General features: G+C 42.8%; 1 protein-coding gene across 2 annotated transcripts in view; it reads left to right on the top strand.

Annotated features, from left to right (window-relative positions):
• Positions 1 to 26007, top strand: part of AHCTF1 (AT-hook containing transcription factor 1) — an 88985-nt gene that overhangs the window by 27871 nt on the left and 35107 nt on the right. For both annotated transcript variants that reach the window (XM_075924913.2, XM_075924914.2), the window contains exons 5-16: positions 1825 to 2032; positions 6417 to 6533; positions 10072 to 10156; positions 12143 to 12293; positions 16435 to 16567; positions 16663 to 16844; positions 17293 to 17354; positions 18851 to 18979; positions 22888 to 22978; positions 23075 to 23164; positions 24127 to 24267; positions 25673 to 25777. In XM_075924913.2, the coding sequence (XP_075781028.2) occupies positions 1825 to 2032; positions 6417 to 6533; positions 10072 to 10156; positions 12143 to 12293; positions 16435 to 16567; positions 16663 to 16844; positions 17293 to 17354; positions 18851 to 18979; positions 22888 to 22978; positions 23075 to 23164; positions 24127 to 24267; positions 25673 to 25777 (1494 nt within the window). The remainder of the gene's footprint in view (positions 1 to 1824; positions 2033 to 6416; positions 6534 to 10071; positions 10157 to 12142; positions 12294 to 16434; positions 16568 to 16662; positions 16845 to 17292; positions 17355 to 18850; positions 18980 to 22887; positions 22979 to 23074; positions 23165 to 24126; positions 24268 to 25672; positions 25778 to 26007) is intronic.

Genomic DNA, 26007 nt, shown 5'->3' with positions numbered 1-26007 from the left:
TTGGTGTAAGGTTGTCTTTGATTTCAATGGAAGAAGGACCCTTAAATGTATAAATATGATCCTGTACTTAATTTTAAGTAATAGTATTTAAAAACACTTGATTTAAATGAATCTGACTCTGCATGGAAATTTGGGGGAAAGGAGACAAACATTATAAACCATTCTAATTTAAAAATCAAATAAACTTGCATTTGAATGTGTAGAATTTCTCAGTTGCATCCAATGTTCCATTATTACACAGATTTCTTAGTGGCTTCATAGTTTGGGTTAGGGATGTAAAAAAGGTTTATAAACAATAACCCTTTTGGGGGATCTATGGCTGGATGGCACAAGGGAGGGGAAGGATTGTGAGAAGTGCCCCCACAGAGCCCACCACGTGGGGAGGCAGTCAGCTTCCCAGGAGCGGGGCTGGCAACTAGAGCTGATACATTTGCAGGGCAGAAACATTTAACGGTAAGATGATGCTTATTGGTTAAACTCTTACATCCCAAGTTTATATAAATAAATAAATTCTTGTGTTTCAAGGCATAAGTAAACCACTGACTGACAGCGCCTAGAAAGAAACTTCCACTGTGAACCAGTCTATTTCATAACTGTCTATAATGTGGATTTTTGCACCTTTCTTTAAAGTATCTGAAACAGAGTACTGATCTAGATGGATCACTGGTCTAATCCAGTTAGATAATTCCTGTGATCTTAAAATGAACTTGGAAGTATAAATGTTAATTGAAAATACTGCATAAACTGCATATTTGACACAGAGTAGGGTATTATCTAAGGGTACGTCTAGACTACATGCCTCTGTCGCCAGAGGCATGTAGATTAGGCTACCAGACATAGTAAAATGAAGCGGCGATTTAAATGATTGCGGCTTGATTTACATTTACATGGCTGCCGTGCTGAGCTGACAAACAGCTGATCAGCTGTTTGTCAGCTCAGCGCGGCAGCCATGTAAATTTAAATGAAGCGGCGATTATTTAAATCGCCGCTTCATTTTACTATGTCTGGTAGCCTAATCTACATGCCTCTGTGGCCAGAGGCATGTAGTCTAGACGTACCCTAATACAATAAACGCTGTCATTCAGCCCTGTACCAGCAGCAAAATTCTATAAACGGGCATTTCTAATCCTGGAAAAAGTGTATCTTACGTGGTTGGTGCCAGGAAGAGAGGCTCCCTGCCTGCCTTTCCTTGAAAATGGTGACATGACCCTACCATTCTTAAGTGGTGAAATGGCTACAAGGGGTTTGTAGTGCTGGGATGTGGGCTCTGGGAGGGTATTGAGTGTGGGAGGCGGATTGGTGTGGGGGGTTGGAGCACAGGAGAGGCTTCATGATGCTGGATCTGAGGGTTGCTTACCTCCGGCAGTTCCTTGAAAGCACCAACCTGTCCCTGTTGCTCTTGGTGGAGGCACAGCTAGGTAGCTCTGCATGTTGTCTTTGCCTGTAGGTGCTAGCCTCAGTTCCCAGTGGGCAATGGGGAGGCCTAACTATGCTTACTCCAGAAGCTGAAGGCATAGGTTGCTGTTTGCAGTGAGCTGCCCAATATGAGCCCCCCTGAAGTGGAACCCTGATACGTCTCCTGGGCCCCAACCCTCTGCTCCGAACCCCCTCTCATACTCTAACTTCCTCCTGGGGCCTTCATCCCCTCCCAAGCCCAAACTCCCTTCCTCTTAACACAAATTTTTCACTTACTGGCACTTCTATTCCTCCAACATGCTGGATAAAAAAGCTCTTACTGTATATAGCATAATGCTAAGCTCTTAACATCTATCCTGAAAAAACTGAATAATGTTGTAACCTCTTACGTTGTGTGTGTGTGTGTAGACCTAGAAGTGGTCACTGGGATTCCTGCTGAAATTCCACAAGTAAGAGAAGCTGTGACCAGAGAGGGACGACATCTCTGTTTCCAGTTATCAAGCCCATCAGGAACAGCTGTAACAACTCTATGCTACATAAGCAGGAGCAATCAGCTGGTTGTGGGATTTTCAGATGGCTATCTTTCACTGTGGAATATGAAAACCTTAAAGAAGGAGTAAGTGTGCTTTTATGTGTGTGTCAATATCTGGGGTTGGGGAACTCACTTAATTTCACTGAGATGGATTAAATGGGAATGTGCACACGATCCATTCAGTGTTTCAATGCTAAGTGTTGAAATTCTTGAATACAGTGTCAAAACCTTTAGAATCCAGTTCTAGATCAATCTTTGAAAGGTTTTAGTTGGTATTTCCTCTTTCCATTAACTGGTTCCTTTAATTGCTTCATCTGCAAATTAAGGAAATTAAGGAATTTTAGGACTAGAACATGAGAACTGCTTTGTGTAAAATTAAAGCGAAGTAGTTTAATTTTTCACTGTATAAAAGAAATTTAGAAGACACATTGATTTTTATCAAGAACCTCTCACTCTTGTGGGTTTCCTTACAAAATTAAAATGTTAATTTCATAACTCTGCTAGCAATATCTCTAACTCCTTAAAATCTTGGATGAGACAGATGAGACCAATGGGACAGATTGAAACAGCCAACAGCTCATGTGTGCCTGAAAAATAGCCTTTCCCACATTCTAGTCTTGACTGAGATTTGAGATGGTTTGATCACTACTCCCGACTCTCATCTGATACAATTAAAGGGATGTAACAATGAAATCTGGATGCTTACAGAGTGGGCCATGGGTTCTAGTTGTATGGATGCGGTTCTATGTTACATTCTCTTTCTATAGGAATGTGGGTTACATCCTCCCTGTTAGTGTAAGTTCCCTGAAAGCTACACGGCCCTGTAGTTAGCACCTTGCAGGTGCTCAAGGCATCTGCCCAAGGCAGGGAGGAAGGCTGCTCCAAACTAGCCTGGGCCTGGCCTCCAGTCTTCCAGGGGAGAGACAGCTTAAACCTGGCATCTTTCCCCCGGCCTGAGTGGTCCTTCCCCCTTTCCAACCTAGCCCAGATGGAACGCTCCTGGGTCAGGAGAGGAGCACCTATCCTGCAGCCTCAGAGCTGTCATGGCTAGGAAAGGTGCCTTTCCCTCCCAGCAGGGAGTCATCTTTCCTTGCAGTATCCTTAGAGCACCCTCCTTCACCCCAAATGCTTCAACCCAGCCCCAATCTTTAGCTTGCAATCCCAGCTGGAACCTGCACCCCAGACAGAGTCCTTGCACTCCAGCCTTCTGTCCCAGGCTTGAACCCCTTCCCACACTCAAAACCCCTTGGCCCTACTCCCACCACATGAATTCTATGTTCACCAACATCACTTCTGTATTGGTGCGCTTAAGAAAATTCATTCCACTCCATGATGGGAAAAATTAGAGGGAACACTGTTATTGGCTTATAAAATATGTAATTAGTATATAGCATTTATGCTTTTCGGTGTTAATGGATGAGTAATTGGTTTTTCTTTACTGAATAATACTCCCTTGATATAAAGTGGATCCCACATGTTTGCCAAGACCTTGAAGAATAGAACAAGGAGTATGGCAGTCAAACTTGTGGGCAATAGAAACATGGGGAAGGAGACAGCAAATATTTTAGAGTCTATAATTAAAATACAGTATTAGATTTCTGTTTCCTGCAGTTCCCTTTGGCTGGGAAAGACAAAGCGCAGCCCATGGGAACTGCGAGTAGCCATACTTGTGCATGCGCAGGTAAATAAAAATGTCCAGCAGCCTGCTAAGGGCCCTCACAAACTGTGTCCCCTCTCTTGGCTGCTTATTGCCCATACCCGAGTTAGAACAAGTTATTCTGTTGTTGTAGATGTTCAGAGCTGGACATTTCTACTGGACATGTCAATGGAGAGAAAATGCAATGGTGCTACTGCAATGCATTTGATAGATTACAACAGTGGTTCTCTACTGGGGGTATGAAGAGGTCTTCGGGGGTATGCCAGCTCATCTAGATATTTGCCTAGTGCTTTACAACAGGCTACATAAAAAGCACTGGTGAAGTCAGTGCACATTAAAATGTCATCTAGATAATGACTTGTTTATACTGCTCTATAGGCAGTATAAATATCATTGTTTCTCAACCTGAGATTATGGGATGGGCATAGTAGGGTTGCAAGTGCAGAGTTGGCATTATGAGGTGGCAGTCGGGGAAATTGCTTTGGGCTCCACTCTAGAGATGTTAAATATTGGTTAATTGAATAGACAATCTCATGGATTCTTATTGGTTACTTAACTATTCTGTAGTCCCTGGGGGTGGGACTGGCAACTAGTGCACTCTGGCCCCACTCCTGAGGAGCTCCCTGCCATTCGATGCTGCTGCTTCTGATACAGAGGCAACAGTGCGAGGTGCCAGGCAGGTGATGGTCTGTGAAGAGAGCCAGTTTAAAAACCAGCTCCCCTTGCAGACCAGCTACCTGTCACCCTGTGCTGTGCTACTGCCTCTAATACAGAGGCAGCAGCACAGGCTGGCAGCAGCCCCTGTCCAACCGAGGGAGGGGACTGTGTTAAGGGAATGTGGATTGGATAAATGGACGGTAAGATGGATAGAAAGATGGCTAGAAGGCCAGGCCCAGCGGGTAGTGATCAATGGCTCGATGTCAGGATGGCGGTCGGTTTCTAGCGGAGTGCCCCAAGGTTCGGTTCTAGGACCGGTTTTGTTCAATATCTTTATTAATGATCTGGATGAGGGGATGGATTGCACCCTCAGCAAGTTTGCGGATGACACTAAGCTGGGGGGAGAGGTAGATACGCTTGAGGGCGGAGATAGGGTCCAGAAGGACTTAGACAAAGTGGAGGATTGGGCCACAAGAAATCTGATGAGGTTCAACAAGGACAAGTGTAGAGTCCTGCACTTGGGACGGAAGAATCCCAAGCATAGTTACAAGCTGGGGACCAACCCGTTAAGTAATAGTTCTGCAGAAAAGGACCTGGGGGTTACAGTGGATGAGAAGCTGGATATGAGTCAACAGTGTGCCCTTGTAGCCAAGAAGGCTAATGGCATATTAGGTTGCATTAAGAGGAGCATTGCCAGCAGATCCAGAGATGTCATTATTCCCCTTTATTCGGCTTTGGTGAGGCCACATCTGGAGTATTGTGTCCAGTTCTGGGCCCCCCACTGCAAAAAGGATGTGGATGCATTGGAGAGGGTCCAGCGGAGGGCAACCAAAATGATTAGGGGGCTGGAGCATATGACTTATGAGGAGAGGCTGAGGGACTTGGGTCTGTTTAGTCTGCAGAAGCGAAGAGTGAGGAGGGATTTGATAGCAGCCTTCAACTTCCTGAAGGGAGGTTCCAAAGAGGATGGAGAGAGGCTGTTCTCAGTAGTGACAGATGGCAGAACAAGGAGCAATGGTCTCAAGTTGTGGTGGGAGAGGTCCAGGTTGGATATTAGGAAAATCTATTTCACTAGGAGGGTGGTGAAGCACTGGAATGGGTTACTTAGGGAAGTAGTGGAGTCTCCATCCCTAGAGGTGTTTAAGTCTCGGCTTGACAAAGCCCTGGCTGGGTTGATTTAGTTGGAATTGGTCCTGCCTAGAGCAGGGGGCTGATGACCTTCTGAGATCTCTTTCAGTTCTACGATTCTGTGATTCTATGACCTGGCGCAAGCCAGAACTGAGCTGGGCTGCCTGTCTATCTGGCTCCTAATACACTTTAAATGCAGTGTCACAGCAGGGGTAGGTTCCGGACACAACATGAGCCAGGTCTGAGCCCGGCAGCTGGCCAGTCTACTAAAAAATTCATTGGCTGGAAGGGGGGCAGGAAATGTTTGTAGTCTATAGCATTAACTGATAAGCTTTTGCTTATCAATTAATCAGTTAATTGACTACATTATTACATCCCTACTCCGAACCACAGAGGGCCTCACAAAGCTAAGTTACTTGCTTCAGCCCTAGGTGATGGGGTTCAGGTTGAATCCCTGCCACCTGAGACTTAAGTCAGACTCTTGAAAGGGGGTACAATAGTCTGGAATTGTTGAAAACCACTGGATTAGAAGACTCATTGGTGTTGGTCTTTCCAATTCAAATAAATCTGAGGAAAGTTTAAATTTATTTTATATAGATAGATTAAATACATTATATAGCTTTTTTGGAAAACTTCTGGTGTAGGCAAGAGGTAAAAGTCCTAAAAATAGCTCAACTACTTGTTCGCTCTTTTGGCTATTGTTGTGTTTTGAGCAAACTTTTTCCCCCAACTATTCATTTAGGCTGCTCATTTAACTTCAACCACCCAGGTCAAAACACAGGTGTGAGTAGTCCAAATATTTATAATAGTGTACTTATTTACATTAAATTTTATTTGTGGTTATATTGCCCAATTGCTTAGCTTCTGAAATTATTAAAAATGTTCTCTAAAATTAAAATAAGTGTGTGTGTGTTTTTTAAGTTAAGTATTTTTGGCATGAGAAAATGTTTTGGCTTTTGAAGTGCGGATTGGAACACTGGGAATGATAAATGTCAGATGTCTAATTTTTTTCCTATTTTGTTTTAGATACCACTTTCAACTAGAAGGTGGGAGGATACCTGTCTATGCTGTTACTTTTCAAGAACCTGAAAATGATCCACGCAATTGCTGTTACTTATGGGCAGTTCAGTCCACACAAGAAAGGTGAGTGAAGACTGATTTAAAAAACGGAGTGATCTGTTGTCTGTCTGACTTGGAGAGAGTATAAATATGCAACTCTGAACATGCTGTAAATCTTTCCCTGGGCTAATTGTAGAATTGATCCCTTAATATTACATTTTTGTTTCTAGGTGAAAGGACACTATGTAGTGTTGTAGCTATGACTCATTTAATAATGAGTCTTGTAATCTTAATCTTTTTTTAATCTACTCTACCAATTTGTCAAAAAATGTTTCACTTTGAAAATATAAGTGCACTTAGTTCAACTCTGACAATGGAACCACAACTGCCATCTCTACAGTAGCTAAGATGTAGCAAGACTTTTAAGGATAACTTCAGTCTGTCATCTTTTTGGTACAAAATCGGATTGTGTATCTTAATTGTACTCGTAAATATAATTTAAATCATTATAGCACTGGTGATGACTTTACTTATTGTAATTTACAGAATTTGTTAATGGGCCTTGAATAGCTTTCATAGAATCCTGCAAGTACATAGTGACAGAATCTACTGAGTACTGTTGTGGCAAACCTCCAGAAGTGTCTTTACTTAGAGCAGATTTCTAGTGTTTGGTTTTGTCTGTCTTTAAGTTTCCCAAGTGATAAGCTGCTGTTCATTATCAAAGGTATTTCATGACCCCTTATTTCTATCTTTCTTTTATAATGCATAATATACTAGGGGGTGGTGCTCCCTGCTTGCCAACCCCCCTCTCCAAGGGTAGGCAGCCCTAGCTCTCTCCCAGCCGCTGGGGGTGGTTTGGGCCAGATCGAGGCTGGCCTGGCTCTCTCCCCTCCAGCCACTCGGGGTTGGGCTGGCCTGAGGCCACGGCTAGCCCAGCCCTCTTCCTCTGGCTGCAAGGGGCAATACCATGTGGCTCCTGTGCACCCCTTGCCTCTTCCTCCCCCACATGAAACATCACCCTCTTTCCCCCGGCTTGTGCGCACCTCTCCTCCCCCATCCTGGATGGCAGAGGAGTGGCATGGTTCAGTTTAAATTCTGGCAGCCCCTGCTCACATGGCAGGTGCCAGAGGGATGCTCAGGGACCGGCATGTGGGAGAGGAGTTAACTGCCGGCCTGTGCAGCGCAGAGCTGACAGCAGGGGGCAAGGCCCAGATGCGGGGTTTAACCTGCAACCTGTGCAGTGCGGAGTCGATAGGGTGTCATGGTGGGGAGGGGACAAAGTAGGGCAGCCACGTGGCCTCTTCCCAGAGCACTGGGAAGGGGGGAAGCTGCATGCTCCAGAAGTCATGCACCTCGTGGCTCCAGCTATCCCAGGCCTCACTAGGCCAGCAGGTCGGAGAATGAGGAAGGCTGCATGGTTTGCAGCTCCCACAAAGCATGAGGAAGGGTGGGCCGTATAGGTGAGGGCAGAGGGAGGGACTGCAGGATGCACAGTGATGCATGATGTCGCTGTCATCCCGCAGTAAAAAACTTTTTAAAATGTAATAAGATAATATATAAACTTCCTTAACTAATTTGTTTAGGTTTTCAGAATGTAGACAAAACAGAAGTAACTACTGTATTTTAGCGAATGTAACCCGCGGGTTATATGCGTTTTTTACAAACCCAGTGCGCACGCGCACACACCGTTCCCCGCGCAGGGTATACTCGTGTGCGTGGTATACAAAAAATTTTTACTCACCTGGGGGTGAGTGCGGCTGCACAGGAACCAGGTGGTGAGTGCTCCCTCCCCAGGAGGCTTGGCCTTCCTGCAGCTGCGCGGAAAGCTGGGGGGTGAGTGCTCCCCCACCTGGAGGCTGGCTAGGTGTGTCACCCTTCTCCCTTTCCCCCTGGCACAGTTTGAAATACAAGTCTTGTATACCCAGCAGGCTATACTTGTGCGCGGGGTATACAGTTTTTTGGGGGGGCTTTTTTTACTCAAATAGCAAAAACTGCGGGGTATATTCGGGTGCAGGGTATATTTGCTAAAATACAGTAACCCTTAATCATTCTTTCTCAAACTCAAAACTTCGTTAGTTTCATAACATTACAAAATACAATCAGAGCATACTCTTGTGATTTTCAGTTTAAATTTAAAGCCCCTTATGTAAAATTTCTCACATTAATATGTCATTGTAAAGAACTGATGCTGGTAGTGTTTTATAGGTAAATGTTAGTGTGATGGGTTCAGCCACAGAGTTCCCCTTGAGGCTGTCACCTGATGTGCCGATCATATCACTGAGCCCTCCTGCCCGCCCTCTGGGTGTCCCACCGCCCTGTGCTGCTGATTCACAATCTTTGGTTTCCTCCCAGGGATGATACAGTAGAGCATCACAGACACTTAAGAGCCACTTAGTCCTGGGAAGGCTCAGTCAAAAAGATTTGACACAGCACCCAGGGGCATAGCTTCGATGAGAGCAAACCCTCAAATGAATCCATCTCACTATGCATACATAAAGTTTCTACAGAGTGAGCTCATAAGTTGTCCACCTCCTTTATCAGTGGAAGAGAGAGATGCACAGGTGTTGTCCTCCACACCTCCTGGGTAACAGTTCTTTACACCGGGTTTATTAATAAACAAAAGTGATTTTATTAAGTATAAAAAGTAGGATTTAAATGGTTACAAGTGATAGTAGACAGATCAAAGTTACTAAGCAAAGTAAAACAAATGCCAGCTAAGCTTAATAGTCAAAGAAACTTACTACATGCAATGTCTTACCCTAACTGTAGTTCTAATAGTATTTTCCCACAAGCTAGGCAGCCTCTTAGATTGGGCCTGATCCATCCCCCTGTTTGGTCTCAGATGTTTCTAGTAATCATGTTAGGTGCTAACCAGGGATCTCCTGGTGTCTGGCAGCAGCCTCTGTTGTATTCATTTTAAACTTTTCTCACGTTGAGTGGAAAAGTATATCATCCAAAATGGTTTCTAGCATCAGGTGGCCTGGTCACATGTCTTTGTAGGATGACCAACTATAGTCCAAACTCACAGGAGAAGCAAGATCATTGTTCCAAATACTGGACCATTAACCTCCTTGATGACCTCTAAATAGCCTTCACTTAGCTTGTATTAGTAAACCAGTTTATACTTAATATTGCTAACTTCAAATACAGAAGTGATACATATCCACAAATAGATATACACGTTTAAGGCATTTCAAGCTTTCCTGTGGTAGGTCACACGCAATATTTTGCACACAGTATATTCAAGTTAGGCAAATTTGTATTCAAAAGTATATTTCCATAAAGAACATGAGGGTGCTACATATAGTTGGAACTCTGGAAAATTGTCTACTGAAAATTGAACGGAGGTCCCCAGAGTTAAGCTAAAAACCAGAGTTCCAGTATTCAGTCATTTAAATACCAAGTGCCAAAATTTAAAATAGTCAACTTTATCATCTCTTCTGCTACAATTGTCCAAATATGACAAATTGTAATTGGCTGAAAAGTGGGTTGTTTTCCTGTTTATAACAAAAATCCTTTTCCAACATGGTTCTACTTTGCTTGGGCAATAACTATTTATCAGAAATTTCAGGTAGATTTCAAAGGTGCTGCAGTTATACTCAAACTTGTAATTTCTTTCTAGTGAAGGAGATGTTGTGAGTTTGCATCTGCTACAGTTAGCCTTTGGTGACAGAAAACGCTTAGCATCTGGACAAATCATGTATGAGGTAAAGTATTTGTTTATTAAATACAACTCTAATTTGTATTGATCAAAAATTGGAAACAGTAATACTCGCTTTTGTGATTGTGGCTAAGGGTATCGTCCCAATGTATTTCTGAATGCACTAATTTCGGGCTGTGGGTTTCATGCATTTCCTTTGTGGGTTGGGTTCTCCCACGTTTAGATGGGAATACTAGGCTGCAGTATCACATGTAACAACTATAAAAACAACTTTAAAAGAAACTAGTAGTAGTCCTGTGGCACCTTGGAGACTAATAAGAATATATGTATAGTATCATGAGCTATACATATATTTGTCTTGGTTCCTAAGGTGCCACAGGACTACTTGTTGTCTCAATATATAAAAACTTTTTTCCTGCAGGATGACAGAGTGACATAATCCTGTCAGCCCCGGGGGGTCGGGGGAGAGGGGAACCTAAGTGGAAGGCACCCCGTGGGGAAATTCTCCAGGAAACACATCCTCTGGCTGGGGCAGGAGGAGGGGAGCCAGCAGCGCATGCAGCCATTTCCCCAAAAGCTGGATCCAGCAGGGAGACTTGGGACTCTTTCCCCTCCCTCCCCCCTTGCAGGGAGCTGGCACTGGTGCTTCAACCTCGTGATGGGGGTGGGGCTAGAGGAACAGCAGCATGCCAGTGCACCTCCTGGAGGCTTTCCCCGCTGCTCCAATGGGGAAAGACTCCAGTGCCTGGGAGTCTGCGTGTGGCATGAAAACCAGTAAGTGTTATCCCCTGTTCCAGACCCTGCACCTCCAGCGCCTCCCGCAGCCTCTACCCTGCCAAGATCCTGCATCCTCCCCGCTGGCCAGACAACCTGTCCTCAGCCTGCTCCTGCTCCCTCCCCTGCTCCTGCCCCCTCCCCATGACCAGACAGCTACCTGCACCCTGCTCCTACACCTTCACCCCCTAGCCAGACACCCTGCCCCTTCCCCCCGGACAGACAACCCTACTCCCAGCCTGCTTCTGCAAGAGGGGGAGGGAAGAGACAGCACAGCTCTCATGGCCCCCCTGAGCACCGGGTAGGGAGGAGGCCATGTGGCTGCTGTGGTGCCCAGAGCACTGGGGGGGGGGCGGGGTTGGGGGGATGGGGAGAGGAGCAGGGAGTGGGAGAGAGGCTGCAGGGCTCCCTCTTCCCTGGGGCACAGGGAGGGCAGGTGCTGTAGCAGTCTCAGTGGGGGCGGGGCCATGCTGCTTCCAGTTCTCATTCTGCTGATGATATGATGACATCATTCTGTTGTCCGGCAGGAAAACCTTTTTTTATATATAGATTAATCATGTCAATTATCAATAATATTAAGTTGTATATTTTCAGTCATCAAAAATGGGCATTCTTATATGGCTCTTTGTTGACCACTTGTTCTGAATTTTGAGGTAGTTTGGCTCTATGGTTTGAAAAGGTTGCCGATGCTTGCCCCAGAGAGAGGGGGATTGGCGAGCATAGTGAGCTGTGGCTCACACCCCTGGTTTTTTTTTAAAAAGGAAAACTTGATTCGTTACTATTTGTCCTAGGGTTACTGATGAGTCCTTGTAAAACTGGATAATAGGAAACTTCTCCTGAATATTGCAAATGATGGATGATAGTATTTTGCATCAGCTTGGTTTTTATAACCAAAATATGGTCCTCAAATCTAGGGTTATTGATTACTTTATTGGACTTAATTTTGGTAACATGTCAGAATATAGTCTAAAGCCACGTCTCTACTTGCCGCACCCTAGATCTATCTTCTGGCATTCAATTTAGCGTGCTTAGTAAAGACCTGCTAAATTAAATACTGAGGGCACATTGGGTTGACACCGGTCGTCCTCACAGTCGTGAGGTGCATACCTTAAGCCGACCTTACAGTCTAGTATAGACCTGGACTAAAAAATACAAAATTTGGACTTCCTTTGTTTGACTCATAAGAAATGCAGTCTCTTCCATATTTAAGTGTAATACCATACACATTCATCTTAAGTAACTTTTATTTGTCTTTCAGGGTTTGGAGTACTGTGAAGAAAGATACAGTCTAGACCTCACAGGTGGAGTCTTTTCATTAAGAGGGCAGACTAGCAATACCAAACTACTCAGTTGTCAGACTATAGAAAAATTTCGCAGCCATGTTGATAGAGAGGATGGCATGAATGAAGGTTTGTTATGTTTAAAAAATTGTCAAGCTGAACTGTAGCATAATGTTTGTGAAGAAAACAGTGGAGTTGTAGTCTTAAAACATCTGTTCTAGCATGTGAGAATCATTCTAAAATAGTGCTGAACCCAGTGTCCTGATGGTTAACTTAAATAGTTATATAGAACAATTTATAGACCATATTTAAAGTAAAAAGGGAGATATTTGGGAGTCATTTTATGTGGAAAATGACAATGGTACCGGGAAGTCTGTTATACAATGTAAATGGTTAAATTGAAAAAATTATCTCTCTGAGACAGGCTTTTTTTGTATTCAGCCTTCTTTTTAACTTATAGGTAAGTTAAAAGTATAATAATGCTTTGGACACAGATTAACCATAGTTGCATTCTGGCTAGTCCTTTTTAATTCTGTTCTACTCTTCTGTGAAGGACTTAAAAAGGAGAGTGAACTATTTGTGTATGTGCAGTAATTGCAGAAAGAGATATTAGAACTATTTTTATTACAAGTAAATACAACAATCATTAGCAACAAAGGCTGCCCAAAACATGGAGTTCATATTGCTCCCCAGTTTATCTTGTTGGCTGTTGTGCTTATCCAAACTATGTAGACAACTGGACTGTTTTCGAGTTTGTTGGTATTTAAATAGTCAAATTAGATTTATCTGTTTAACTAAATACTGAAATGTGAAAGTGGCCAGTTGCTTGCAGTGCTGATGAGCCAAATGGGGCATCTATAAAAGAGAACTTCAGTATAGGGATGCTACATTTTGATTAATCTGCCAATCAAGTAATGGATGGAATTTCCATTGACTACTTCATTAGTTGATATGGGGGAGGTGAGGTGCTTGCTATCCCAGCTATGCCTCAGCCTTTTAAATGTAGTAGGAGCTGCAGGTGGCTCTTACTACATTTAAAAGGCAGAAGAGCAGCAGAGAACTTGGGCCAAATGATTCAGACTGAGGTCCTTCAGTCTTTGAAGGTACAGCAAGAACCGGGGGGGGCTCTTGCTACATTTCAAAGGCAGAAGCCTACAGGGGGGTTGGGATGAGCAAGGACTCAAGCAGTCCTCCGCTCATCCTATGCTGCCTGCTGCACTTCTGCTTTTGAAATGTAGCAAGAGCCCCCCAGCTCTTGCTACATTTCAAAGGCTGAAGCGCCCCATTCGGAACATGGGGTGAGCTGGGACTGCTTGAGTCCCTTCTTGCCCTGTGCTCCCTGCTGGCTTCCGCCTTTGAAATGTAGCAAGAGCTCTAGATAGCTCAAAAGTTAGAATTGCAGCAGTTAGAACCTGGTGCCAGCAGGTACGACTTCAGTCCCTGCTTGCATTGTTTCCCCTGCTGTGCCTCTGCTTTTAAGTTGGCTCCCCCCAGCACTGGCTCCTGCTCTCCCTCTCTTCCCCCCCTCCGCTCCTTGCTGCCTCTCTCTGATAAGTTTATGCTTATTGGGTAGTTGACTAATCACTTACATCCCTATTTCAGTGTATGAGGAGACGGTCTTTTTTTTCCCCCATTTAACCTCTGTAACTTGGTTCGGTACAACAAAAATAGCTCTGTTTGGGTGAAGAAAGCGCTTGAGTTAGGTGTTTTATTTTTCTACAAGGTAAAATGAACTTTAAACTCCTATTGAGTTAGGAAAAGCCTTTGACTTTGAATGCTTACTCTCTCCCCCCCCCCCCCCCCCTCGGCAAATAAATTTAAGTGTATACAACTTTTTGAGGGATAAATATAATATTATTTTAAAAATTATTATTTTTCTTTATGGGAAGAAAACCAGACCAGGAATTGTAGAAAATACAATGTGCTCCCTTTTGCCCAACTTCTCCCCCCCCCCCCCATTGTTAACTTGACGCTCGTCTGTGCTTCACTCTATTCCTTGTACTTAATTCACTTTGCAGCAGTAATTGGAAGCTCACTTATGATATTGGCACAAACTGCATTCTGAAAAAGTTTCCATATAATATCAATCCAAGAAGTCCTTTCAGGGATTTTTCATGTCAGTTTGAAGTGGGTGTGTGCATGCTGCATGCATGATCATTTGAAAGCTTTTCTCCTGCGGTACCTGTGGGGTCAGCTGTGTAGCTATCTGGAGTGGCTCCTTCATGGCCATGTGTATAGGTCCCTGCCAACTCTCCGCCCCTTCAGTTCCTTCTTACTGCCCATGACAGTCGTTGGAGCAGCTCCTCTCTTGTTAGCAAGCTTTTCTCTAGTGGACTCGCCTTTTTCTCCCTGTTTCACCTTATTTTAGGTGTGGGTTACCTCCACACCGCTACTTAGTTCCCATCCCAGTGACTGGGGCATGCCTTTGTCTCAGGGCTTTTAAGCTTGGGGCTTCTCCCCCCACAGCGGGGCTACTGCAGCCCTGTGATGAGTCCCTGAGCCTTTGTGGTTATCCCCCCTCAGGCTGGAGTGCAAGTGCCAGCTCTCTGCTGTGAGGAGAAGCAGCAGGGAGCTAGCGCTAAAGCCCCTGCATGGCCTGCTCTGCCTGTTCCATTTAGGGAATGGCAGCTCAGGAAAGCTCTATCCCTGCGCTTACTTGCAGGCTCCACCCCTGTTGCTCCTATACTGACAGCAGTGTGGGGCAGCATGTAGCCACCTATGTCTCCCAACCAAATGGGAGCTGTGCCAGATATGTGCTTCAATGCCTTGCTCCGTTTTGCAACCCCAGATCCCACGCCTGACCGCCACCCTGCACCTACCTTCTGTCCACTGGGCCCCTCTCTGAAGCCTTGGGGGTGCCCAGCTACTAATCTGACTTGGGGTGGGGGGAAACCCCTGAGCCTCAGTGCTCCTCTTCACTCCCTCCCTCCCCCATGGGGTTGGAGCGCATTGGGCATCCTGGTGCCCTGAGTTGTGTGAGTGAGGTGAATGGCTCTTCTTTTTCTGCTTCCTAATTGGGGGGCCACGTCAGTGAGAGGGTTTTTATTCTTGTGTGTGGCCCCTGACTGATGTTTTTGAGTCAGTGGCCCCGACCTAAAAAATGGTTCTCTACCCTTGATGCAAATTATGTACCTAGAAGAAACTAATAAAGGTAAAAAATATTCATACATTTTAGATTTGTATATTTACTTTTGTTCACCATAGTCCCCATACCAACAGGAGAATCTTAGGCTGTGTCTAGACTGGCAAGTTTTTCCGCAAAAGCAGCTGCTTTTGTGGAAAAACTTGCCAGCTGTCTACACTGGCCGCTTGAATTTCCGCAAGAACACTGACGATCTCATGTAAGAAATCAGTGTTTCTTGCGGAAATACTATGCTGCTCCCATTCGGGCAAAAGTCCTTTTGCGCAAAAGGGCCAGTGTAAACAGTTCAGATTTGTTTTGCACAAAAAAGCCCTGATCGTGAAAATGGCGATCGGAGCTTTTTGCGCAAAAGCATGTCTAGATTGGCACGGGCGCTTTTCTGCAAAAAGTGCTTTTGCGCAAAAGCGTCCATGCCAATCTAGATGCTCTTTTCCGCAAATGCTTTTAACAGAAAACTTTTCCGTTAAAAGCATTTGCGGAACATCATGCCAGTCTAGACGTAGCCACAATGTCCTGTGCTTTGCTCACATTTAGAGGAAACCCACTTTCTGCCCTATCCAACCCCACCCACCCATACCTTTATTGGAAGCTACTACAGTATTAGGCAACATATGTTGTGTTTTTAAATTAAGGTATTTGTTCCAATTATATTATTGATATAATTATAGTGATACTCGTGTGACATTTTTTATTTTGAATTTGCTTGAAAAGTGACTATTAGAAGCATGTAAATGACACAATTAACCTAGAGATCAATAAATGAATAATGCAAACCACTCATCTGACATTCATATTAATTTCATATTGATGGTGGTACTTAAAGATAACTTCTAATTTGTAGCTCTATATTTTGATACATTATCTGTGGAAGTATAGGAAATTCAAATGAGTCTGGCCACAACAATAGATATTTTATTACATCTGATATCTAAACAAAATGGAACTGGATTATAGCTACTGAAGGATTTAACATTTTATATCTCAAGACAGTAAGGCATTCTGCAAAAATACTGAGTTTTTTCTTCAACAATCGTGTTAAACAAGTAGTATGACAAGTTGAGCTAAAATTTGTTACTATAGCAGTATCTGCTGCTGATCTATTTTAAAGAAATACCATCTTTCTTACAGTAATATCTCCTGATACCAGTGTGTCAGTCTTCAGCTGGCAAGTGAATACATATGGCCAGGGCAAACCATCTACTTATTTGGGAGTATTTGATATAAATCGCTGGTATCATGCTCAAATGCCAGATTCTTTAAGGTGAGATTTTTATTTAAGGTGTGTATTATGTAGCTTTCAAAGTGGTTATGAACGATTGATGGACTTTTTACTTGTATGTATTTACTTTCTTTAAGGCCAGGGGAATTTCTTCATAATTGCTCCTATTTTGCATTATGGTCGCTGGATGCTGTAGTGAGTATGACTTCTCCACATTACATCTTGGATATTCTGGTACATGAACGAAGCTTAAGTCGTGGAGTTCCTCCTTCATATCCGCCACCTGAGCAGTATTTTAATCCAAGCAGCTACAACTTTGGTATGTATTTCAGTTTAGCTGACTTTTGGAAATCAAGCTTAAGAAATTTGAGGTTAAAATGTTCTTTTTGTTTCCTATGTGTCACTTTTAACAGTTAGAAACACTTTTATTTTACTTTGAAAATATTTTGGAAAGTATAGTAGACACAGCTTGCCAAATTTTGATTTCTAATATATTTGTAATATAGCCTGTGAATAAATTGTTACAGAAATTAAATCATTTTAATTTGTGTAGGGTACTACACCTGTTCTATATAGTGTACAGCCTATGTAAAATTTCCACACAGATGTGTGAATGTTGCAAGTTAAAATTTATAATTGAACTGTTGAGCCACGTAAATATTTATTTAGCTTTCTAATCCACTCCCAATATTAACCTTCTTTTTAAAAAAGTGGTTTACTTTGTATTATGAGTGTAGATTTTTAGTCAAGTGTTCTTTGTTTTTTAGATGCTACTTGTTTGTTGAACTCTGGAGTCATTCACATGATTTGCACTGGGTTTCAAAAAGAGGTATTTTTTTTCTTTTTTCTTTTTCTAATATCTAGAAAGGTTCATCCTCTGTAATTTATAGTGAACTGACTTATATTTACACATAGAGGGATGAGAGAGCATTTTGTGTTCCTCCAAAAAAAAAATTCTAACCTGGAAATTTGTATGCTACCAGTTGTGTATTAAGGGCTAAATCTTACCACATAAAAATCTTTGGTAAAATTCCCATTAACTTCAATTGGAACAGTGTCAGATCCTAAATACGTGTAGGTGAGACTAGTACAGATATCTTAGCAAGTAAGGATAAAGCCATTGTGTGACTTGGTTTGAATTCTATTGATTATGGAGAAGTCATCTTTTAAACCTAGCTTTTCACCATTACACGGTTTACAGTAGGGAAAAGATTGGAAAATTTAGTGGCTATTTAGGATAATGGGGGTTTTGGGTATTCCGGAGTGCTTTAAGCACTGCATGGATTAAAGCTATTCAGAGTTTGGGTCTAGGAACTTACATATTTAGGAGGACAATTCTTTTCTGAATTGGAAAAGAGAAAACCAGTTACATTTCACATCACTTAATTTTTGGTACATAAGTAGCTATATAAACTGAAGTCATATATGTATTAGGAGTTTCCATATGCAGTAGAAATGGTGTGTAGTTCTGAGCACAGCACTTATGTGCTAAAGATTTTCTCTCGTCTACGTGGATTTATATTACTTTAAAATAGTCGTTAGCCAGATACTGTTTAACCTTTGCTCCTCTATTAGTTGGCATTTCTACAGCAGAAGTAAACACTGGGGTGCTGGTTCAGCTAGTCCTACAAAGAGCTAAGGCTGACGTACTTCTGACTTTGTTGCTGTCCCTGTGTGAGAAGCACCTAGTAGTGTAAGAAAAAAGGCCACAAGAGTGTGCATTCTTGGCCCTTGTGGGCATTCCTTTACACGTCTCAAAAATTATGTATTTTAAGACAAATCGGATAAATTACAACCAGTAGCTCAGCAAAGGAAAACAAAGTCCCCAAAATAACACATCTTTTGGTTGTTTTCTCAAATCTCTGTCTTCTAGATGAGAACATCTCATTAAGTTTGGTTTAAGTGTGTATAATTTTAACATTAATTTCTGCTGGTATGCTAGTCGGCATTTAAGAAGCAGCCTGGTGTGTCTGTGTTAATAGAGAAGCCCTGCAAATATTTAGACAAGATAATCTAATGACTGATATCTTCTTTGAGCAATCTGAGATTTATATTAGAAAGTGTGATTGATCATGTAGATGCTTTGTTGCTTTGGTAGCCGTCTCAAAGACTACACAATCACAGTTTCCTTCTTCAGAATGTTAAAATTACATGTCAACTTGATAAAGAATATTTGCAATGTAAGATTTCTTTGCTGCTTCTGTTTTGAGGAGGAAAGCATTTTAGGGCTGTTTATTACATTTCTGATTTTGAAAATAACTATTTATACTTGTCAATAAGCATCAGAGATGCTGTCTTTAACTAGAAATTTTGTCAATGTTTCAGACATTACATTTTTTAAAGAAATCTGGTTCTTCTTTAAATGAAGCCATTCCTGATAACTTCAATAGATGTCTTATCGCTGGCTTGCTGTCTCCAAGACTTACTGATGTACAGCCTTCCAGTTTAAGTCAGGTGAGTATATATTGGCATTTTGGTCAAATGAAATTACTGTAAAGCTACAATAAATGTAATATCTTCATATTATTTGCTTGTGGAATAAAAATGATTACATTTACTATTAGTATTGAATAAAAATTAAGTTACACAGATGTATTTCAGCTGGGGAATGTCTTAATTAGGGGTTATAGATTTTTGTATTCATTGCTGAACTATGAATAAGACTTCCTCTTGACTTGCTACTCTTGTAGTAAACTTGTGCACTGTGATGTGGAACTTGCTTAGGATTTTCCTTTGGTGTAGTGTTCTTTGCTGTAGCTCTTTTTATAAGTAAAGAGCTTTTGAGAGAGAATTGAAATAGCATTTTAAATTTTAGAAATCTGGGCATCGTAACTTCTGTGCAAATTGCTCTGAATATATTCTCCTGGAAAGAAATTAATATTTTACAGTGTTTAAGATCAGAATGTCAAGTAGTTATAACAGTAAAGCACAGCATAATGATCAGGAGGATTGGTTTACCTAAAATAACAATAAAATGAACTTGCTTAAAACAAACTCATTTTAACGTTGTATGACAATGGTTATTGTTATCTTTCTACATTTTCTGACAGGAAAAGCATTATGCTATATGCTTAACTTTTAGTGTTGCATAGGGAGTTGAGATGGAGGGGGAACTAGTAAAAATTAGCTTACCCAGAAAAACACAAACATCTTTTTGTAAAGTGTATCCACTCTGAAAACTGTTTTCCCACCACTAGAGGTAGGAGCATTTGGAATGCCAATGATGGCATTAAAAATGGAACTGTGTACAGGTATGTCTAGACAGCAGAGTTATTTCGAAATAACAGCCGTTATTTCAAAATAACTTTACCAGCATCTACACAGCCAAACTGCTATTTCGAAATTAAATCAAAATAGCGGAGGGCTTATTTCAAAATTGGTAAACCTCATTCCACGAGCAATAGCACCAGTTTTGAAATTGCTATTTTGAAATAAGCGCTGTGTAGACACTTATTTTGAAATAGGGGGCCTCCAGCCCTTCCCAGGGTGCCCTGGTGGCCACTCTGGGCACAACCAAGAAAACTCCTCTCCCAACCCCCGTCCCCGGAGCCCTTAAAGGGGTAGACTCTGGCTACAGTGCCTGTGTCAGCTCCAAGCCTGCCAGCCCTGAGCCAACAGTCGCTGCACCTGACCCAGTGGCCCCAGTATGAGCCAGGCAGTCAGTGCCGGCCAGCCCTCCACCACTCCCCAGGACCAGTCTACCGGCTCCCAGGAGCCTGCCAGGCGCCGGAAAAGGCGGGGACCTGCCTGTTCCAGTGTGGAGATCAGGGACCTAATTCAGGTTTGGGGGGATGCCTCTGAAGTCCATGATCTCCAAACTAAACGGAGGAATGCAACCGTCTACAGGTGGATGGCTGCCAGCCTGGCCACCAAAGGCCACATGCGAACCCAGGAGCAGGTTCGCATGAAAATAAAGGAGCTGCAGCAGGCCTATGCCAGGGCCACAGGGAGACAGCTCCTAACCAGAGGCAGACCCAGACCCCTGCCCCTATTTTGATGCTGTGGACCGCGTCCTGGGGGGCAGGATGATCCATGCCCCCCAGGTGGTCATCAACCTTGGGGCAGAGCTTGCTGCCTCCTGCTGCTCCAGCCCTTGCTGCCTCCCCAGCTACCACTCCTTCTCCCCCTTCTGCTTCTTACTCCCCACAGCCCCAGGGACGCCCAAGCCCCCGCACTCATGGTGCTGGGAGACAGTTGGGCCAGCAAGACCCCCCTGCCCTGAGTTTTTCCTCCTCCTTCCTCCCCTTGCTTCCCCCTGCCAGTTCCCTCCTCTCAGGTTTCCCCCTCCCCTCTTCCACCCTCCCTCCTAACCCCCTCCCCCACCTTCTTTCACCAGTCTCACCTCAGTTTCATCCTCCCCCACCCCAGTTTTGTTGAATAAAGAGGCTTTGTTGTAATGAACATGTGTGTCTTTTATTGTATAGCAGGAAGAGGAGTTAGGGAGGGGTAAGTGGAAGGATGTGAGGGAGGAATGAGGCACAAGCCCCCAGTGGGGCACACCAGGGAGATTGTTGCTGCCTGCAGAACGTGCTGCCAGGCTCGCTGCAACACGTCCAGGAGAAGCACCAGAGTGCACTGGGGCAGCTTCGGCTCCATGCTCCAGAGTGTTGCAGTGTCCTGAGTGAGGGCAACCAGAGCACACAGAGAAAAAAAATGCTTTGCTGTCCCTCAGCGGGGTAGGCAAGCAAGCAGGGAAACCTTAGAATCGGCTGTTGGGGGAGGAGGGGGTCTCGGATACCTTGTGTGGCTGCTGCCTGAAGCTAACTCCTGACCTGATGCCCTGCCAGAACCGGTTCCGGCCAGCCTTAAATGCGATTCGGCGTCCTATCAGTGTGGACGCGCTATTTTGAAAAAGCAAAACGCTATTTCAAAATGCATTTTGTGTCTAGATGCGTTATTTCGAAATAAGCTATTTGGAAATAACACTGTAGTGTAGACATACCCTAACAAAACAAAAAAATGGTTTTTACCTTTCTCTGCTCTTTCTTGTTGAATTAAAAACTACCTGATGCAATTCCAGCAGACCAAAGACACCTTCTAATTCTCATTAGAAATATATGATTTTTCACTTACCTTCCTTGTTAAAGGACTTACCCAAGATTATTGCAAAGATGTGATTTTTCAGCTGTACTTCACATCTCTAGTCAAAATGTGTTTTGGAGGTGGGAATAATAGTGAAGACCGTGTATTGTAAGAAAACAGTAAAGTGCAAAAAACTCTCACCAAAGAACTGTTTTCATTGTTTTTCCTCCTTTCTCTTAAAAAAAAAAAAAAACACAAAAAAACCCTGCTGCTACTTTTCAACCTCTGAACAGTTTATATCAGTGTTTCTCAACCTTTTTTTATATAGTACCCCTTTTTCAAAAAAAAAAGTAATCCTAGTACCTACAGTTTTCAGACATGCAATTTTTTTCTACTATTGCAAAACATTTGTTTAAACAACTTAATCGTAGCTGGGTGGGGAAAGAAAATTTTGGGTGTAAAAAGTACAAAAATAATAAAGCACTGTAAAACTTAAACCAAATTCAGTTTTTTCCAAATTTTAATTGTTGACATGCCTCCCAGACTTCTCTCGAGTACCCCTAAGGGTACTCATACCACTGGTTGAGAAACACTGGTTTAGATCAACAAATAGCAAGAGCATAGATGCCCTTTTCCTAGCGCACTTGTAGCATTTAGGTATTTCTTCCTGTTCCTTTGATGCATCCTACTCCTAATCGTAGAATAAATTGCATTTTAGAATTCGTTATTTGAAGGGATAAAAAGAATAAGACACAAACTATTAAACACACTTAAATTTGATTAAAAAAATCAAAACCCCGAAGCTGGTTATAACTAACTGCAACTCTCTGCTTTAGGGACATTTTATCTGCAGCTAAGGCTTAAGATAGCCAGTCTTCCTTCCACACTAACTTAAACTTCATTGTGCTCCAGGTTGGAACTTCAAGTGCAACCACTGAATCTGTTACTTCATCCTTGCATTCTAGGTTGCTGGGTCTAGAACACTGTGAAGTGTATAATGTAAACTGCAAGTACATTGCTGAGTTTTGGTTAACCAGAATTCAATAAATCCAGGTTGGAATGCAAATTTTTTGCAATAATAGCCAGTAATTATTTTCCTATGGCTGGAAAAATCAAAGGGAAAGTTGTTGTATTTTGTTTAAACATGGTAACGAAATTGATCGGGGGCAAAAAGCTTCTAATCCATATTTGACTAATTTTGTATGGATTCAAATATAGTAATTAATTGTTTTTGGCATCCAGATACATTGCATAAAATTGGAAACAAATCTTATTTGCCATTTTTGGCTTGAAAGCATTTGAATCTTTATTTCTTATTTTATTCTCTGTTATGTTCTTAGGAAGAGCAGTTAGAAGCTATATTATCTGCGGCTGTCCAAACAAGTTCTTTAGGACTTCTTACTGGCTGCATCAAACATTGGACAGCTGAAGGTAATGCTCTATTTTTATTAACTTCTATTTTTTGTCCTAGAAGAGAATTTGCTCTCATTATTTATTTATGTTTGTTTATTTATTTATTTTTAATAGAACAACCAAACTCTGCTGCTAACCTGCGCTTTGTACTTGAGTGGACATGGAATAAAGTGATTTACACAAAGGATGAATTTGACCGAATGTGTAAGTACTAGAGCAATAATTCTCAAACGTTTGCAACCTTAGGACCCCATTTTGATTTTAATTTTTTAGGGGGACTTCCCTACCCCTCCTCTGAGTCCAAACCCCTTTTCTTCCCCCTGATGCCATTCCCTCTGTCACTCTCTCCTCCACCCTCACTCACTTTCACTGGGGTGGCATTAGGGGAGTGAGGAACAGGAGGAGGAGAGGGCTTTGGCTGGATGTAGAGGCTCCAAGGTGGAGCCAGTGATGATGAGTTTAGGGTGCTGGAGTGGGCTTTGGGCTTGGCAGAGGTGTGGCGTGCAGGTTTCAGAAGGGATTTTGGGTGTGGGAAGGGACTCTGTGCTGGGCCAGAGGGTTAGGGTGCCATGGCAATGAGACTTCAACTGGAGGGGTGGGCTCTGGTGTGGGGCCAGGGATGATAGGTTTGAGGACCAGGAGGAGGTTGGGGGTTCTGGCAGCAGTTCTGCAGCTCTCTGGGTGCATGAGTGGCCAGTGAGAAGCCAGCATACATGCAGCACCATGCCCATAGGCTCTGCACCCCAGCTCCCATTGGTTGTGGTTCCCAGCTAATGGGATTTGCGAAGCCAGCACTCAAGCAGAGGCAATGCATGGAGTCTCCTTGTCTGCCCATATGGTTGGAGATGCGGGCATCTAGTGGCTACTTCTGGGAGCTGTGTGGAATCAGGGCAGGCAAGCCCCTTTTAGTGCTGGTCCATTGTCTTCAGGAGACACTGCGTGGAGTTGATCAGAGGGGCCTGCAGACTTTTTGGAGTTCTCTGGCAGACCCCAGTTTGAGAGATGCTGTATTATAGTCCTTTTTTAAGAATAAAGTTGTCTCCTAATTTGACTGTGTGCTGTAATGCGGATGTATTAGTACTTCAAATAATAATGTGTTCAGAAATGCTTTTAAGTCTTTTGAAGTTGTGTACAGTCTAAAACATGTAATGTTTGTCCTTTATAAGGTGTCCCACTGTTTGATGGCTCATGTAACTTCATTGATCCACAGACTATACAGTCTCTTCAGCACTGCCAATTGCTTCTTAGCAACCTTAGCACAGTCTTGAATTGCTTTCTAACAGAAGCACAGGAGCTCACTGAAAGAGGTTTGTAATAGTATTATCACCTTGTAACTTGTGTACGTTTTATATGGGTATGTATTTTCTAATGTAGTGAATATTTTTCACTTGTTCAGTTTTACCTTTTTTCTTAATTTATTGCAGTTTGCAAAGGAGGCTCAAGTTGCTTGTTTGGAATTTGCAATCATGTTCTGTGACTGAGAGAAGGATTGAGTCTCTGAATGGGGAACATTGCAGTTTTAACCCCCGGGGAGGAGGCTATGGAAGATGGCTAACTGAATGTGCATGTGGGTGAAGATAGGGTAGTCGAGCTCAAGAAGTTGTGTAGGAGCAATAGCTGTTAGCGATTGCCCCCTATATAGGGTGAGGTGTGTGTTAGTAATACCCAATAATTTTCTTGCCACTTCATAAAGCCTGAAGTCTTGAATAGAGTGAGAACTGTTTAAAAATAAAAGGGGACAAACCCAGTGCTCAAAGGAGATCTAGAATAGCAAATTCGTCCATAAGAAATGCAGAAGAAAAACTGTAAAGCAGGGGTGGGAAACCTTTTTTGGGTCCGGGGTCACTGACCCATAGAAAAATCAGTCAGAGGCCACACACAAGTGAAAAGCGCAAAAAAAAAAAAAGCCCCTGACTGAGGAGAGACATTCCCTATATACTCCTCGCACATCAGAGCCCAAAGGGCTCAGAGGGAAGGCTGGAGCACCAGTGCGCACTCCCCAATGCTGTCGTGGAGGCCATGAGCCTTGGGGGCCAGATCCAGGCAAGCCAGGGGTGACATCCGGCCCTGGGGCCTGAGGTTTTCTGCCCCTGCTGTAAAGGAATAAGTTTCAAAGAAAGAGTAGTGTTAGCCTATGTCAGCAAAACAGCAGATCCAATGGCACACTCAAGACTTATTAGGACAAAGATTTTGAGCTGACTTCGTCAGCTGCATGAAGTGAAAGGATCAGATGGCAGGGATATCTGTATCACAGATACATACACACAGAAATGAATGGAAGTCTTATAACAGTTAATGAGGTTAATTCAATCAGGATGGATGTGGCCCACTTCCAACAGACAAGGAAGTGAGACTACCTAAAGGAGAAAATTACTTACTGTAATGAGTGTCATTTCCAGTCTCATGGTTATCTCATTAATCCGCTATCCGATTCTTTCACTTCATGCAGCTGAGGAAATGAGCAGCTCACGAAAGCTAATGTCTTAATAAATTTGCTCGGCTTTAAGGTGTCATCAGGCTCCTTGTTGGTTTTGTAAAGGAACAGTTTTCACTTTCAAGTTTCCAAGGGTTGATTAGAAATGAGAAAAGTAAAAAATTCTTGAATGCTTTCAATACAATGATAAACTGTCTCTCTTTTTAAGTGTCATCCTAGTTAATATTTTGGTAACTTAAGGAGTTGAATGGCAATGTAACTTTATACATTCTTTCCAGGTTTTACAGATTTGACAAATAAACAGGTTGTGACCAGCCTTATTTCTCAATATGCACATGTAGTCATTTGGTTCTGCCGATCCAATCTCCTTCCAGAGGGTTTAGGTAAGTTTTGAGCAACTACATGCTTCATATGTGATCAGCACTTACCACTTTGTGCAGTATTTGCTTCCTACAGAAAAATTTTAAAACCAAATTTTTGTAAATGACTTATCAACACAGGCTTGTCAACCAATAGTGTTGGTACGGCTATAATGTATACTTAAGTCGTCAACCTACACTAACCTTTTATGTAATTCTTGTTTAATCCAATTCCAACTCTGGCTTACTCTTAA

This window comes from Pelodiscus sinensis, chromosome 3 (genome assembly GCF_052426305.1).
Source record: "Pelodiscus sinensis isolate ZL-2025 chromosome 3, ASM5242630v1, whole genome shotgun sequence".
NCBI classification, from domain to species: Eukaryota; Metazoa; Chordata; order Testudines; family Trionychidae; genus Pelodiscus; species Pelodiscus sinensis.
Note: the sequence above shows the minus strand (reverse complement) of the source record. Positions and strands in the feature narration are given on the sequence as shown.